The sequence below is a fragment of the Peromyscus eremicus genome, chromosome 3, assembly GCF_949786415.1.
Source record: "Peromyscus eremicus chromosome 3, PerEre_H2_v1, whole genome shotgun sequence".
Taxonomy (NCBI): Eukaryota; Metazoa; Chordata; class Mammalia; order Rodentia; family Cricetidae; genus Peromyscus; species Peromyscus eremicus.
Window position 1 is genome coordinate 75250285 of NC_081418.1, and position 17488 is coordinate 75267772.

A 17488-nucleotide genomic window follows, 5' to 3' on the forward strand; every position below is an offset into this window, starting at 1 on the left:
GCTGTAAACTGCTTGTTCTTGTCTCCTCTAAGCAAGGCTTCCATCAAGTCTGCTTCTTAGGACTGAGAACCTCGTTCATAGGGTGAAGTTCTGCTGTTGGAGGCTCTTTTGCCTCTGGGGTCCCCAATAAATTCTCTGCTCTTATGCATAGAGTTTCTGGATTATTCTGTTTTGAAGTCCATGCCAGAGTTAGAGCTGCTGGTTTCTGAGTCATGGTTTAAGTCATCCTGGATCTTACAGTCTCTAGTGGGTCAACAATGTGATCATATAAATCAATGGCAAAACTCGAGGCTGGAAAATGTACTCAGACGGGTATTTGGTAAATCAAGGGAAATTTTTCAGGTTTGTTTTGAACCCTGGTGTCTTGTTTCCATAATTTGGACAATAACACATATCTATAATGATTTATAACAAGTTTGTAGGCTATCCAGTTTCCTAATTCTTTTCATTTATTTATTTTTTCATTTTATATACCAACCCCAGTTCCCGCTCCCTCCTATCCTCCTACCTCCCCCACATCCCACTCCTCAGAGGGGTTAAGGCCTCCCTTGGGTAGTCAATAAAATCTGGCATACCAAGTTGGTGAAGTGCCTAGGCCCTCCCCACTGCATCAGGGCTGAGCAAGGTATTCCACCACAGGGTATGGGCTCCAAAAACCCAGTTCATGCTCCTAGGATAAGTCCTGGTCCCACTGACAGGGGCCCCACAAACAGATCCTGGAGATCAGTTTCCTAATTCTTAAAAAAATACATTCATTCTGTGGCCAACAATGTAACAGACCACACATAAAGAGACACTGGGTAATCCTTGATTTGATCTTTCTTTAGAATTGCAGAACCTAAGAGGATGTTCTTCCCATGGCTTGGAGCTTTATAAGACTGGATAAACGAATGTGTGAGTGACTCAGATTGTGATAATGTTAATTTGTCTAGTGTCTGGTAGGGAATGTTTAGAGAACACAGCTTAGCTGAAGCCTAATTAGAGACATGCTGAAAAAATGAACTCATACTCTAAAAAGTGTCTTTACTGGAAAACTACCTTAGAAATTTTTTTTTTTAAACTGGATTTTTTGTTACCTAAAACTCATCTGCTTTTAGTTTATAGCAATAATGTAGCATTACCTATAATACCAATTGATTGCATCTTATGTGACTTCATTGTTTCTTTATCCATTTCTCAATGGCAAAATCCAAATTACACACCATCCCTCACAGATCTGAGCTGAAAAGTACAGGCACTAACTCCTGAATATTAATTCTGTTATTCATGTCACTGGTAAAGACAAAATTTAAGATCAAAATTTAAAATGAAATTCTTATATGCTTTTATATTTTTATTATTTTTTTTGGTTATTTCAAGACAGGGTTTCTCTGTGTAGCTTTGCACCTTTCCTGTTATATTTTTAATTTTTAGACTTTTTTATTACTTATAATTATTGAGATTGACTTTCAGTAATGATCCAACTTAGGCATATTTATAAAACATCCTTTCCACAGTACAGGAAAGGATACAATACCAACTGTTTGTGTTGGTGTGTGTGCCTGTGCGTGTGCGTTGAACAGTGTGGCTCTCTGGGTGTGGCACAGTGAGAAGAAAATCTTGACAACATCTCTTCTCGATTTCCTGACACTGGAGAGCAAAATATGAAACTCTGTCATCAAACCTAAGAAATTCCACTCTCCACTGCCAATGGGAAGTTTCTTTGCAAAGGCACAGGGACTTGAGCACACCTGGGAAAGGGAACACGGCTTCATGGTTTCCCCTGGCTTTTCCTGGTGATTGCCTCTGTTTTCCCCTCTCCCCTTAGCTTCTCAGAGGTCCTTCACCACATCCATTGATCCATCCTAGGAGGGTCACAGATCGCAGAACAACTACAGAAACAGGAAAACGAGCTTCCTGAGCACACTGTAAACACAGAAACCTGTTTCCTCTGCACACACCAGATTGTCTAGACCCAGTTTCAGCGCGTTTGGTGCAGAAGCAGCTTTCAGGAAGGCTGGAAGGTCTTTGTCAATTTCGCATGAATTTTTGTGCGTAAATCTACCGCCATGCGGGCACTGAAGTTGCTTGTCCTGCTTTCTAGTTTATGCGGAGGGGGCTTCGGGCTTACTAGCACCCAGCGTTCATGGACTGCGCCGGAGGATGAAAACGCCCCACTGACTCTGAACTCCCCTTCAGCTCCTCTAAGTGAAGTAGTGAGTCTCCGAGTGCTCTCTGCCACTCAGAATCCCTCCTCTAAGGCAGCTGCAGCTCCAGAGAGACCTTCGGAAGACACTCTACTGCTATCAACACTGCAGACCTCTGAGACAAGCACCCAACCCGAGGAGCAAAGAAGCCAAACACCCACACCCCTGGAGAAGACAGGGGCAGTGATGGCTCCGCTGCCTCTTGCTCTCCAGAGCAAACCCATCACCAAGCCCGACCCCGGAGCAGAGAAGGTGGTGCTTGCTAACGCCACATTGAAATTCCTTCAAAGTTTTTCCAGAAAGTCCAATCAACAAGCGATCTCCTCCAAGTTGCCCGGAGACATGGGAAACAGGTCCCCAAGGGAAACACACCGCAGCAGAAGTGACAGCAGTGGAAGTCAAAGACCCAGCTATCAAAAATCCAGTTTTGAGACAACTAGAGGAAAGTAAGAAACATTCTCTTCTTGCTCTGTTTCTGACTGTAATGTCTAGACATTGAAAAGCTAGCCGTCTGAAGTCTCTCATGTTCACAGAACAGTTCAAGGCTCATAGTAACATCAGGTTGTGGTAGAGGTTTCAGAAGTGCAGCCATGGCCTTAGGGAAGAGATAGGAAAAGGACAAAGCGCTGAAATCTCTTCACTGTTCCAATTGTTGTTCAGGATCAGGAACAAAGTAACACCCCCGGGACAGTGAGAACCACACCCATAGGCCACTGTGAAAGGTTATGATGAAAATTCCAGGTAAGAGAACTTGGATGTATGTACCTGGCACACAGAACAATTGCTCAGCAAATCACATTTCAGTTGTCAGAAGTCTGATGACGCAGGAAGCAGGCTTTTCAGCTTGATTTAATGTGGCAGCAGTTTGAATTGTTGAATAAAGCTAAGTAAAAAGGAGAACTGTAAGAAGAAAAGTCACAAATGGGCCCCAAAACAAAGCACAAAGAAAACACATGCCTAAGCAAGTGAATATTTTATTCACATATGATTTGGTCATCTGTGTATTTAGAGGTGTAAGCCAACTTTATAAATAATTTTACCTGTAGTGAAATAGCTTCAAGTGACTAAATTGAGTTAGACATTATACCAGTAATACAGTAAAATTTAACTTAAAAATAGTAGTTCATGCCTACTGTGTGTGAAAGACGTTCTGAGCAAGCTGTTGAATAAATACCATAAGTAGCAAAAAGTAGAAAGGTTAAAGCCAGCACATTTGAGTATCTGGGTTTCTCTAAGTCAAGTCTATTTATAAAGTTTCAAGGTCATAAAACTTCAAAGATATAAAGGTAAGTATGATTTTAGCTAGAAAATCACTTGAAATTTGGAATAAACCAAGTTAATTATGAAACAAATGCTACCAGTCATGTTTAACTTGGGATGAGTGGAATTTATCTACAGCAGCTAACACACATCCTACTTACTAGGAAGTTTCCTATTAAATAATAATGACAAATGGTATCTACTGAGAATCTTTTCTAAATTGCTTTCATGTATCATTTCTATTTACCATGTCTGTAATCCAATTTTCTTTAATTGCAATAGAACTCTTGAACAGTCATAGGAAATGATTGTTAGCTTTTCACATGTCTGCAATTAGGAGGGTTTTTGTAATAGACTAGGAAGCCAATAAAGCATATGAAAAGACAAACTGAAGTACCACTTACATAAAAAGTACGAATCACTGTATCATAATTAAAATTACTGTTTAACTATTTCATGAATAAATGCTAGACTTGACATAAGAGTTAGCACTAGACTTTCTGAATTAATGCTGGTTATTCTAGCTAAGGCTTTTCCTCTCAACACTTGGGAACACTTATTTATTTGTCCATTGTTTATGAGTGTCCAGCATGTGCCTGGCACTCTGCCAGGCTTTGGACACACAAAGAATTTGAATGTCCTCCTATCTGTATGGAATATTTGCTTCAAAAATTAGGCATCCGTATATCTATTGAATTTCCCAGCATTCAACATGTGTTTCAAGAAAACTACATATGAAATGCAACTAGTTGAATATCTCTTTACCCTATGGATTCCCCGATGAGAGTAATTTTCAACTGTTTCTACAGAAAAATATCAATTGACGTAGAAATTCTCTTGGTTTTGGTCCTGGAGAACCTGGATTTCTCATTTAATAATCTTCTCTACTCAGTCTAAAATATACTACTCATTAGGCCATCCAAATGACAGTGATGTGAGTAAAAAGCCAGGACTCTCTCTCTCTCTCTCTCTCTCTCTCTCTCTCTCTCTCTCTCTCTCTCTCTCTCTCTCTCTCTCCATAAAGATCCAAAGAAGACTTGAGTTGAAAGAAGTTTTCATGTTTTCATTTGATTAACAATAATAACAGCCAAAACTTATATGTGTGTTTGACCCAGTTAAATTAATTACATATAACAATAACTTCATGATGAAGGAAAGATTCTGTCATGTCTTTCTGGAAAGGTTAAATAAATTGACTTAGTCATTTAGTTCGTACATCTCAAGGCTAGCTTTAAAGGCTTGGTGGCCAGCTCCTCTGGTGCAGTCCTTCAGCAGAAGGGAGGACATCATCTCAAGTAGGGAGACAGAACAAGTGTCTCACTTCTCTGTTTGTGAATCTCGAAGGGCTCTGGGCTGCCTCCAAACCATATTTCAGATTCCTTGTCCAGTCACTCACACATCCTTGCACATTGCCCTCAGCCTCATCTTCTACCACATCCTGCCTGTCCACATTTAATTCTTTGGTCCACAGTATGGTGCACCTTCATCTTTTTCCATTCAATGGCAGCCTTCTGGAGCTGTTGGGCAGCCCTGCTAATGCCTTCTGTGGTTTCAATCTTCAAATCTTCAAAGAATTCTTTTTTTTTCTTTTTTGGCTTTTTTTTTTTTTTTTTTGAGACAGGGTCTCTCTGTGTATCCCTGGCTGTCTTGGAACTCGCTGTGTAGACCAGGCTGTCCCAGAACTCATAGAGATACACCTGCCTCTGTCTCTGAATGCTAGGATTAAAGTTATCTGCCACCACTGCCTGACTCAGAGAAGGATTTTTACAAAGAACTCATGAACTCTTTGCACATAGGGACCTACTTTCAGTGTTATTTACATCTCTATTATGTTAAGTGCATGATAAATAATCATACTATGCTCTGGTGTATGTAGGAAAGAGGAAAAGAAAATGTGAAATATGAGGGTTCATGTGTAAGTAGAGCTATTCCCAGGAAGTACTTCTCAGTGAAAATAAACACTGGTTGGTTGGTCTGAGATAAACGCATCATACCTTTATCACTCTGTCATGTTTGGAATTTAACAATAATTCCTAGTAAAAAGGAATACTTGTGTTGACAGTAGGCTCCCTTCTGTGAGATTCATCTGGATTATTTTTGTCTGGCTTGGTTCCCTTTTAGCACTCTGGGAGCTGTCAGCAATGGGAGATCTGTGGTTTCCTGTCTGGCAGAAGGGGAGTTTGTAAATGACTGAGCACATTAAAATAGGCACAAAAAGATGAAATTAGAACTAGAGCATATATGTGTAGGACAGACATTTGCTGGGCACCCAGTGTGTCCTCAACATTGTGGTCATGGCAAAACTCAATGACTGAAAATTTCCTCACACTGCACCCTCATGAGAGCCAGGGCACAGGGTGACAGGTGTGAGCAGGAATGGTAGTTAGTAGTGACTGCTTGTGTCAAATGTAATGTATGTGTGAATGAAGCTGAGGAGAGCAGATTGGGGTAAATGGGCTATCCATTCTGAATGGGTCAGTAAGCCTTGACTGAGAAGAAGAGATGGACTGAGGTGCGGTACAACCCAGCTACCCACTTAACTTATCCCACACTCCCACCTCCTGCACACAAGGATTCCAGTTACTGTCATCTTGGTGAATTAAGCTGTTTCTGTAACTGGAGGCCTCAGTAGATCCTTCACATTTTCCTATTCCTACAAACATTTCTAATCCACCAGCAGGTCTCTTCTCTCTCTAGTGTTCTCTGAGTCACTCTGCTGCTCTCCATTTCGTCCTCACCCTGCCCTTGTAAATCATTGCTCTCCGCTGCTGAGTCCCATCAGTGTTCCACTCCTGTGCCCCATGCTCCACATGGTGAGAGTTCATTTAAACAATAAAGTCAGGTTAACGTTCTTCATTGGATATAATGATTCCCTTTCTGATGCCTAAAATGAACATTTGAAGTACTGATGTGAAAAAGGGTTCATGTCATACTCTTAGAATTTGTTTATCATCTCATACTTTTGTAAACCTAAAATGAAAAAGAAATGATACTGGCTTAAATAAGGTCTTAGAAACAGTTACTGACCAGTCTATGACGCATTTCAAAATACATTCTGAGTTCTCACAGGAGTGTTTCTCAAAATCACGGAGATTTGGAGTCTCGCTCTCTCCCTTCACGCACAGGACACCCACTTTGAGTCCTCCAGGCACAGATGCCTGTGGACTGAAAAAGTTAGCATCCATCTTTCCAGGATTTCACAGGTTTGGGGGGGGTTGTATGTTTTTCTGGGGTATTCCTTCTTCAGTGTTTAGAATGAGGGACTCCTTTCCTCTCTCAATTTTAGTGTGACATCACCTCTTTAAAGAGACCCTGACAGGCTGACATCATCCTCTAGTGCCTGCCCCTTTCTTATCTCACCCATGCTTTCCTTCAGCACACTCACCTCTGTCAGCAGACAGCTGTGCACTGTTCGTTTTCATGGGCGCAGGGACTTCACTGTCTTACTGGTAATCCTAGTCCCTGCTTGGAACAGAGATGGGTGAAGAAAGAGCTCAGGGAAGCTGGGGAACGACGGATTGTTGCATGGTTTGGGACTCAGATGGAAACTTAGAGATAGAAATTGAAAAAAATCAGTGAAAAGAAATATTTCAAGTCATGGATGTGGACAGTGCTGAAAAGGGAGTTCAGAATGAAGAATTAAGAAAAGGTTTTGGCTGGGCGGTGGTGGCTCACGCCTTTAATCCCAGCACTCGGGAGGCAGAGCCAGGCGGATCTCTGTGAGTTCGAGGCCAGCCTGGGCTACCAAGTGAGTTCCAGGAAAGGCACAAAGCTACACAGAGAAACCCTGTCTCAAAAAACCAAAAAAAAAAAAAAAGAATTAAGAAAAGGTTTTATGGAGCACAGGCTGGCCTTCAACTTGCTCTGTTGCCTAAGCTGGCTTTGAACTCCTGATTCTCAGCTCTGACATGCCAAGTGCTGGACTGGCAGGTGTGGGTCAGCACACCCAGTGCAACTGTGGTACATAGTTTAAGTGAGCTCCTGGCTCCAGCCTGAGTGACCTGGCCTGTGAGGGATAGTGAGAAAAGCTTGTCCAGACAGGTCTCTATTTTTCCTGTTATCCTAAGTCCACGCAGTATTTGAAATGTTACAGTTAAACCTGAGGATGTCCAGACATCCAAAGGAGATTATTGAACCTCTCAAAATTCTAGAAACATCATTCCACAGAAGAAAGTTTTCATCTTGTCGACAAGCAGATACTTCCATTACGTCACGGTCAGTGCAAACAAACTCTAGAGTGTTTTCTGCGTTTTAATTTTTCCCATTAATCATAGACGTCCATGACTCTTCTCTTTCTTGTCACGGTTACTATAAACATACACATCCAAAGTACTTGAATTTGACAAGTGCTTGTTCAGATCAAGCAATTAGGTGAAAAACTTCTGTATGCCCACCCCTTTTGCTTTTCAAATTATAAAACTCTAAGTTAAAAACGTATATTATTTAGGGAGACATGTTGAAAGAGTCTGTTGGCAGGAAGGACCAGTGAGTTAAGTAGAAAAGTAGACTTCATACATCTAACCTGCTTTGTCTGATGCCTGGGAAAGCCTGACCCCTGCTGGACCAGAAGCCATCTGCAACACTCTGCTGTGGTCACAGTCTGAGTGAGAACCAGAATTAAAGAAAAATAAAGTTTGGTAAATTCCTGAAAAAGATCACATCACAGTTTGACCATAAGAATATATATGTGTGTGTCACTTGTCTGTAATGTTATGTGCCACATTTTAATGGTACTTTATTACGTATTTAAAAATTAGGAAATAAGTTCCACCCAAAAGCAAGCAAACTCTGGTTGTATCATGGGACGGGGACAGTGAAGCTTTCTTCTCATATCATATCGCAAATACTGTACATAGGAACTGCCACCACACTGAGAATGTGGTACATGGCAACTGCGTCACATCAAGAGTACCAGACATCGAGAACACTGCGGCCCTGGAGGCTGTGTGCCATCATCATCTGTCACTGAAAATGAGATTCTACCATTCTGTCCCACTCCAGAGAATAAGGAAATAGTGCTGACCATGCTGCAAATGTGGGTGTGAAAGAGGTCTTACTTTTTGTTTGTTTGTTTTTCAAGACAGGGTTTTTCTGTGTAGCTCTGGCTGTCCTGGGACTCGTTCTGTAGACCAGGCTGGCCTCAAACTCAAGGAGATCTGCCTGCCTCTGCCTCTTGAGTGCTGGGATTAAAGGTGTGTGCCATCACCCAGGCTGAGGTGTTCCATCTTAAGGCCTGAATTAATTGCAAAATTAAAGCATCAAAATTTCACTATGTTTAATAACCATCAAATTTTGTAAAACGTTAAACTATACTCACGTAAACTCTATAAAAGACAAAGATTCATGAACAGAAATTATTACTTTTGTCTTGCAATAAGACATTTGTTTACAGAAGAAGATAGGTGTTGAAATGCAGTGGTAGTTTGGACTATAACTACAGATTAAATATAACAAGTCTAAAGTTCTAAGTGTGACTGGCCTATCATAATCATTTGATTAAGTGTAAATCCACACTTTCCATTTTACCATTTCTTTTGTTCATACTTTGCAAATTTCCTTGGGCTTTCTCATTAATGAGTAGTAAACAACATGGCATTCACTTTTTCAAGTTTAGATTTGATAAAGGACTTCTTTCCCTCAATCTTATCAAACAAAATCCTTAATAATATATGACATGCTAAGAATACTTGGTGTTCCCACTGGGCAGTGCCTGCCTTTAATCCCAGCACTCAGGAGGCAGATGGAGGTGGATCTCTATAAGTTTGAGGCCAGCCTGGTCTATAGAGCAAGTTCTAGGACAGCCAAGGCTACACAGAGAAACCCTGCCCCCCAAAAAAAATTTGTGTTCATGATTTCTCAGGACTATAAAGACATTTTGAATGTTATAACTATCCTGAGAGCCGTCCTATGTCATTTGAATTGAGAGTAAGTGTGGATGATGACAGCCTTCTGTATTTGTTTTCTGAAAATTATTGATTTAGAACAATGAAGCAATTATAGTTAAGATTCATCAAGTCATCAGAAAGGAGCCAACCCCGTTTGCACATAATACATGTAGTGTACACATAAGTATACCAAAAAATCATTTCCTTACCGTCATTAGCAATGTGTTCCATATATGTTAACTCATTTAGTCTCATAATCTGTGAAACAGGTCACGCTACTGAGCTTTCTGTGCAGAATAAAGCTACATCAAACAGATACAATAATGCACAGCAGGCTTTAGAATGAAGCTTTTTAAAATTTTCTTTTTGTGTTTATTAAGACTTATTTTATGGAATAAAATGTGATATATTTTAGAATGAGCTTCATAGGCTCTGGGAAAATGTGCACTCTGCAGCTGTAGGTGCCACTTACATCCCTTTTGTCTATTGTACAATATTACTTCAAATTTTCTTTCTTGGCTTTCAGTCAGGATGACTTAACTAACAATGAAAATTTCTTGCCCTATATTTCAGAAGTCTTCTGAACTCATTTTTTCTTTTCATCTAAATTCATAATCTTGGTCTCTTGACCATGTTCTAGAATTCTCAGAAATAGTGTTTGTCTTGTCTGTTTACTTTTTCTTTACTGATATCTAAATATAGTATTTACTTAATAATGTTTCCTAGAAAGATATTCTTTCTTCTTCATCTCATTTACTGTGATGCTTTCCATTTTGTTTCAGTTTTCTAAATTTATTTTATTTTTAATTAATATATAACTATATTATTTCCCCTCCGTTTTCTCTCTCCAACATGTCCCATACTACATCCTACAATTTGCTCTCAAATGATTGGTCTTTTTTTCTTTAATTATTATTGTTGCATATATATTTATAAATACACACACACACACATATTACCTCCCATGTCCATTCCATTTAGTGCTGCACATATATATACATGTGTGTGTGTGTGTGTGTGTGTGTGTGTGTGTGTGTGTGTGTTTAGAGCTGACCACTTGGTATTTGAAAAATAATATAAAAGGTTTATCCCTGGGAATACTAATTCTCCCGCTCTCAGCAGTTGTTAATTCCCTTTAGCTCTTCATCCCCATGGGATTTCCCCCATTCATGTTGGCATGTCAACTGGTCTTGTAATAATCTGCTCCTCTTTAGACAGCCATACTGCTGAAATTTCATGGATGTAGTTTCCCTGCCATAGCTAGAAGGCACATAGATTTCTAAATTCATCTCAAAAATGAAATGCCAGGAAAGAAAGCTTATTCGATGAAGTCTCTCAACCACGAGTTCCAGCTTCGGGGAGAACATTGGCTTGGTTTAGTGTAGGGATTCTCTGGTTCACATGACTACAAGTGGTCATCTCCAGTGCTCTCCTGCTGTGCTGGCAGTTCATGCCACCTGAGCGAACACAGAAGACTAAGCTCCAACAAACTGCATGATCACAAGCTCATTATTCTGAATTCCGAGGGCTTGCGTACCTGAACAGTTAATTCTGAGACTGTTGTCCTTATTTCTTATAGACCTGTTCCTGTGTAGTCATAGTCAGGGGCACCCTCATTGGTCTGTCCACTCTGGCTCATAAGATGAAAAGATACGATTGAGACATGATTTTTTTCACTTAGTGGATGGTTTTCTCAATTTAGTCTTTTTACTAGCTATGTGAAAGACTGAGTTTCCAAAATGTAAAACAGAAAGCATGATAGACTGTTCAGATTTTAGTATGCACAAGAAGGTTAACTTTTAAGTTACTATAGAATCGTCATCCCTCTCCATTTACTGGACCAGCAAGCTAAGCTTTTGCTCATGACCAGAGATGTCTGCTTGTAGCATGAATCTTAAAAGTTCTTATTAATAAAAACAAACCTGAGGCCAGTCATTGGGGTGTACACTGGAAGATCAGAGAGACAGAACAAGCCACAGCTAACCTCGCCTAGCCAACTTCTCAGCTGATCTTGTTTCCTCAGACTGGAAGCTTCTGTGTCCTCATCCCAATGGCTCTCAGCTGAACTGCTGCTCGAAAGCCTGAAGCTTAACCAGCCAAATGCTTAACCAGCCAAAAGCTTCTAGTTTCTGGTCCTCATGCTTTATATACCTTTCTGCTTTCTACCACCACTCCCTGGGATTAAAGGCTCGCTTTCTGGGATTAAGGGCATGAGTCACCATGCTTGGCTGTATCCTTGAACAGATGAATTTCTGCCTCTGGAATGCTAGGATTAAAGGTGTGTGCTACCAATGCCTATCCTCTATGTTTAATATTGTGGCTGTTCTGTCTCTGACCCCAGATAAGTTTATTAGGGTGCACAATATTTTGGGGAACACAATACCACCTCATCTGCTTTTCCCTAAAAGAAACCTTTTACCTTCTCACTTAGAAAATGCAAGGAATCAACACTAGCCATTCTCAGTACCTGTTGCTGGCCAGCAGCAATCACTGTCCTTAGACAGAATTCCAAATGCTGTCCATGGGCGAAGGACTCTAACCCCATCATGTACTGAAAGCTTCTAAGTCAACACTCTCCAAAATTGCAGACAATTTGGGAAGGCACAAAGGACTTTTAGTTTGTCTAATGTCATCAATATGCCAGACTTCCTTTTATATTTAAGCCTCTATTGTCAAGTTAATTTGGTTTAAAATTGTGTTTTCACTTTTAACATCCTTTAATGAGCTTATTTATACAGTAGCATAAGTGTGATTATGAGTCGCACGAAGAGTTCTTTTGCTGTGAAGGACAAACTGTGGATCAAAGGTTTGGTGGCTGGGTTGGTGTCCCAATCCTTCCACTTGAGGCCTTTCTTGGTTACAGAAGATGGTCAGTTCAGGCTCCTTGTCCCCCACTACTAGGAGTCTTTGCTAGGATTACTCTCGTAGATTTCATGGAGTTTCCATTGTACTAGGTTTCCACCTCACTCCTGAAATGCCTCCCAAATTCAATTGTTTCTCCCAGTATTTTCTCCCTCTTCCCCTAGCTGATGTCCCCTATTCCTGACCTCACATGCCCCTAATCCACCCACAAAATCTATTCTATTTCCCCTTCTCAGGAAGATTTATGCATTCCCTCCTTAAACCTTCCTTGTTACTTAGCCTCTCTGGGTCTGTGGACAATAGCATGATATTTTACTTTGTAGCTAATATCCACTTATAAGTGAGTTCATACCATGTTTGTCTTTCTGGATTTGGGTTACCTCACTTGCTGTGGAATACTACTTTAACTAGGCAAAGATGTGTTACATTTGTTTATGCTGCAGAATATTACTTTAACTGTGTAAAGGCATATTATATTTGTTTCTGCTGCTTTTGTTAATGATGTAAAGATGTTCTTTTGTTTATGCTGCATTTATCTGATTACATAAATATGTGTTGCATTTGTTTCACTTTACCTGCCTAAGGCACCTGATTGGTCTAATAAAGATCTGAACAGCCAATAACTGGGCAGAGAAAGGATAGGTGGGGCTGGTGGACAGAGAGAAAAAGTAGGAGGAGAAATCTAGGCTCAAAAGAGAAGGAAAGAATAAGGGAGAAAGAGGGATATGCCTGGGGCCAGCCAGGCAGCCACCAGCCAGCTAGATGGAGTAGGACATACAGAAGAAAAGAAAGGTAAAAATCTCTGAGGCAAAACACAAATAAAGAGAAACAGGTTAAGTTATAAGAGCTAGCAAGAAACAAGTATAAGATAAGGCTGTTTATGAACACTGCTGGTGGCCCAGCAGAAAGTCTGGTACACTCACTTAGGATGATTTTTTTTCAAGTTCTATCCATTTGCCTGCAAATTTTGTGATGTCATAGTTTTTCACAGCTGAGTAATATTCCATTGAGTAAATGTACCACATTTTTCTTTATCCATTCTTCAGTTGAGGGACATCTAGGTTGTTTCTAGCTTCTAGCTATTATGAATAGAGCTGATATGCACATAGTTGAGCAAGTGTCCTTGTGATACAATGGACCATCCTTTGGCTGTATCCCCAGGAGTAGTATAGCTGAGTATTGAGGTAGATCTAGTCTCAATTTTCTGAGAAACCACCATACTGATTTCCAAAGTGGCTCTGCAACTTTGCACTCCCACCAGCCGTGGAGGAATGTTCCCCTTGCTCCACATCCTCAACAGCACTTGTGTTTTTTATTTTAGCCATTCTGACAGGTGTAAGGTGGAATCTCAAAATCATTTTGATTTGCATTTCTCTGATGACTAAGGATGCTGAACATTTCTTCATGTGCTTCTTAGCCATTTGAGTTTCTTTGGTTGAGAATTCTGTTTAGAGCTGTACCCCATTTTTTATTTGGATTATTTAGTGTGTTGATGTCTAGTTTCTTGAGTTCTTTGTATATTTTGGATATTAGCCTTTTGTCAGATGTGGAGTTGGTTAAGATCTTTTCCCATTCTGTAGGCTGCCTTTTTGTCCTATTGATTGTGTCTTTTGCATTACATAAGCTTTTCAGTTTCATGAGTCTCCATTTACTAATTGTTGATCTTAGTGCCTGCTCTAGTGGTGTTCTGTTCAGGAAGTTGGCCCCTGTGCCAGTGCATTCAAGGCTATTCCACATTTTCTTGTCTATCAGGTTCATTGTATCTGTATTTATGTTGAGGCCTTTGATTCACTTGGACTTGAGTTTTGTGCAGGGTGATAGCTATGGATCTATTTGCATCCTCCTACATGACCACATCCAGTTAGACCAGCACCCATTTGGTGAAGATACTTTCATTTTTCCATTGTATATTTCTGGCTTCTTTATTAAAAAAAATCAAGTATTCTGAGTCTTCAACTTGATTCTGTTAATCAATGTGTCAGTTTTTATGCCAATAACATGCAGTTCACTTTTTTTAGTTTATATCTTATTATATATCACCCACAGTAATAGACATAGATCTGAGTCTTTGATCTCAGTGCAAACACTTAAATTAAATATAAGATCAGTCCTGGATTTTGTCTGAAACTACCAAAATATACGCTCTGATTATTTTCATCATATAGTGTCTCTTTAAATCTTCTTAGGTACAATAATCAATCATTGTTCATTTTCTTTTCTGTGTGGTTATAAAAATAGGTATATAAGCATTTTTCATAGTTTCTTATTGATATGTCAGAGTAAGTAAGTAAAGATCTGTGAAAATTATTTTGACAAAAATCTCTCTCTCTAACAATGAATTTTTCTACCAATATGATTGTTCCCTCAGGAATTGGTGTGCCCATGTACATACCAAGTTATCTCCAACAGTAATACTGGACACTCATGGCTCTTACGTGCCAAAAACAAGAGGATCCTGTGGCTGGTCCAGTGGACTCTGTTCCCAAAGGTATGCAATATTTTCTGAAAATAGACACTTTCTGTATAGACCAAAAATACATAGGAATAGCCATGCCAGGCACTGTATAGCTGAGCAGAGAGTCCTTATATTAGATTAGATATATGACCTTTAGTAAGTTAAGATGTGGTTACTAATAATGCATGTGATGTGTATTAGTAGCCTAGTCAACAAGACTGGGCTTAGATGCTTATGAAAGGCATAAATAACCTCAAAGATGTGTTAACAATTTTTTGTTTTAAGTAAAAAATCCATATATAACTTAACTTGTATTCAAAATATAGAAAGTTATTACCTGTGATTGTGCATGGGAAAGCAGCTCTTCTTTTATAAGTCTTAGTGATCATACTGTTTATGACATATGAATATATATTATGTATACATTATATTAGTGACCATGTTGTTCATTACATATATGAATGTATTATAATATAGGTACATTATATGTATGTACATACACACATACACCATTGTCAAAAAATAGTGTAAGGCTGAACTCTTGATAAATTCTCTGAATACACATAGTAACCATAGCTTGACTAGAGATGTTCATAAAGAGCCTGCAAAAAAAAAGCATTGCTATTCAAGCTCTGAGACTAACACTACACAAATTATCATACAAATAACTCAGGAAATGAATCTTATGCATCAGCAATCTGGAACAATGCACAATAAGGACACATAAAATCCAGGTGTTTCTGAGTCCCTTGAGGACTGTGATTCACGGTCCAGAGAACTGAGCACATCTTAGGAATCAGAGAGCTAAGCTGTGGCCTTGCTTTCAGCCACTGTTCCCTTTCTGACAATTTTCTTGTCAAGAACACAAAGCACAAAGAACATATTGTTAATTATTCAGTAATGAAAATATTACCTCAGTAACCCTTATCATATTGTTCTTCTGGGTGCAAGGTGAGTTCCTCTCCAGCTCTTTACTCTTTTCTAAACCCAGCTACTTTATCCTTATTCCTATCTCTTATCTTTGTGTCCATTTGAACAGGTCTTTGCATTCATTCACAATTTCAGTATTTATACAATAGATGCCTGTATTTCCTTTATTATATCAACATTTCATGCAACAGACATTCGGTTTGCCAGAGTAGAAACATTGACCCTCTAGCTTGATTCAACAAAGTTCCAAGTTCTGGGGTCATTCCCACAAACTAAATAAATTCCATCTTCATTCCTTACTTAGCCTTAGCAGTCAGGGTGAAGATGATATTCCCTCCAACAGAATTATTCACTGAATGTAACTTATTAAATTAGACATAGATGAATGATTTAGCATGCTTTTAGGGCTGGAAGAATCTTGTAGCTCATTCTGTTATGGAGGAATAACCTCTGATATACTGACTTACCTGTCATGTTACAACAGAAGCTGAAACCTGGCTAATTCAGTTCCTTCCAACACAACACTTGAACTGGTCACTAGGGTTGACTGGGACAAATCCCAGTAGCATTGGCCTAACTCATACAATCCAGGTTAAAATTCTAATTCCATCAGTTTTAGATATGGGCAATTGAACAAGTTATTTTATCTCTATTATTTGTACTCCTCGGCTTTAAAGCATAATATTATAATTCAAGTGAGTTCTAACACTGATCTAGCTAGAAAACATTATGTAATGAAAAACTATCTTATCTTTAGAAAATGCAATGACATATTAATTTAAAATAATTTAAAATACATGTAATAAAACCACTCATGCTTTTTGTTGCATATTCAAAGAAATCCTGTTGGCTATTTTGAATATAATACTGATGATAGGTTTCTGACTTTATAATAATACCAAGACTAAATGGTTATCACATTTCAGGCATTATTCTAAGTATTTTATATTTATAAGTCCTAATTCTATCTTAACATGAAGCAAATAATTTTTATTCAATTATTTTCCTCTCCAGATCTCAGAAGACATCTAACGCTGTCTATAGGATGCAGCATAAGATTGTCACCTCATTAGAATGGAGATGCTGTCCTGGATACATAGGGCCAAACTGTCAGCTCAAAGGTATATGCCAATAATAACATCATAATAACAAATTCTGAGAAATAAGTAATTGGATGGACCAATTGTGAGCCAAGGAAAATTACCAAGAAGCCAGATGTTAGGCCTGCTGCTGTTTTAAAGCTTCCAGGGTCACCGTCTCATAACTTGCCTCTTCACTGTTTCTCTCGTCTTTGTGTTGGTTTTGGGAAATGAGTAAGATGATCTCACTGTGTTATTATTAACCAAAGCTACAAAGACACACCTTCCTGAGATATTATTGTAAATTCTCATTTTATACTTTAAATAAATGTGATTAGAAATAACCCATATAAAATAATTATATAACACTCTAGTTTTGTTCCAGTTCAACTGCTTGATAATAACGGGGCTGTGAACGACAGTTCATGTTAAAGAATGTACCATGTAACTTTTGAATAATTAGGGGCTTTTTTTTTTTTTTTTCATCTTAAAGGAGCCATTTTTTTAAGCTGAAATTTTAAGGGTTTTCTGGTGGAAGGCTGATCAAACACACGGCCACCTGCTGTGGTCTGATATCCATGTAACCGTTATTTTGCTTGCAGCTTTAAACAGATTTTATTTGAAAAATAAGATGTGACATCTGCATTCATATTTTAAGTGAATGAATATTACAAGAAAGGCCATTAGCAGTGGTAGGGAATTCAATCAACAGTGTAGGAGATTGTGATTAAAAATTAATGTAACTGTGGAGAAACCATTATGAGTCACATTAAGAAACAGAAAATCATATACAGGAGCTCCAAGAATCATGCAGTTTAGTCAGGGCTATTA

General features: G+C 39.0%; 1 protein-coding gene across 2 annotated transcripts in view; it reads left to right on the forward strand.

The window, feature by feature from the left end:
* Window positions 1-1969: 1969 nt before the first annotated feature.
* The window catches only part of Mmrn1 (multimerin 1), a 46964-nt gene continuing 31445 nt past the window's right edge, over window positions 1970-17488 (forward strand). For both annotated transcript variants that reach the window (XM_059257900.1, XM_059257902.1), the window contains exons 1-3: window positions 1970-2632; window positions 14562-14681; window positions 16593-16699. In XM_059257900.1, the coding sequence (XP_059113883.1) occupies window positions 2049-2632; window positions 14562-14681; window positions 16593-16699 (811 nt within the window). In that variant the 5' untranslated portion in view covers window positions 1970-2048. The remainder of the gene's footprint in view (window positions 2633-14561; window positions 14682-16592; window positions 16700-17488) is intronic.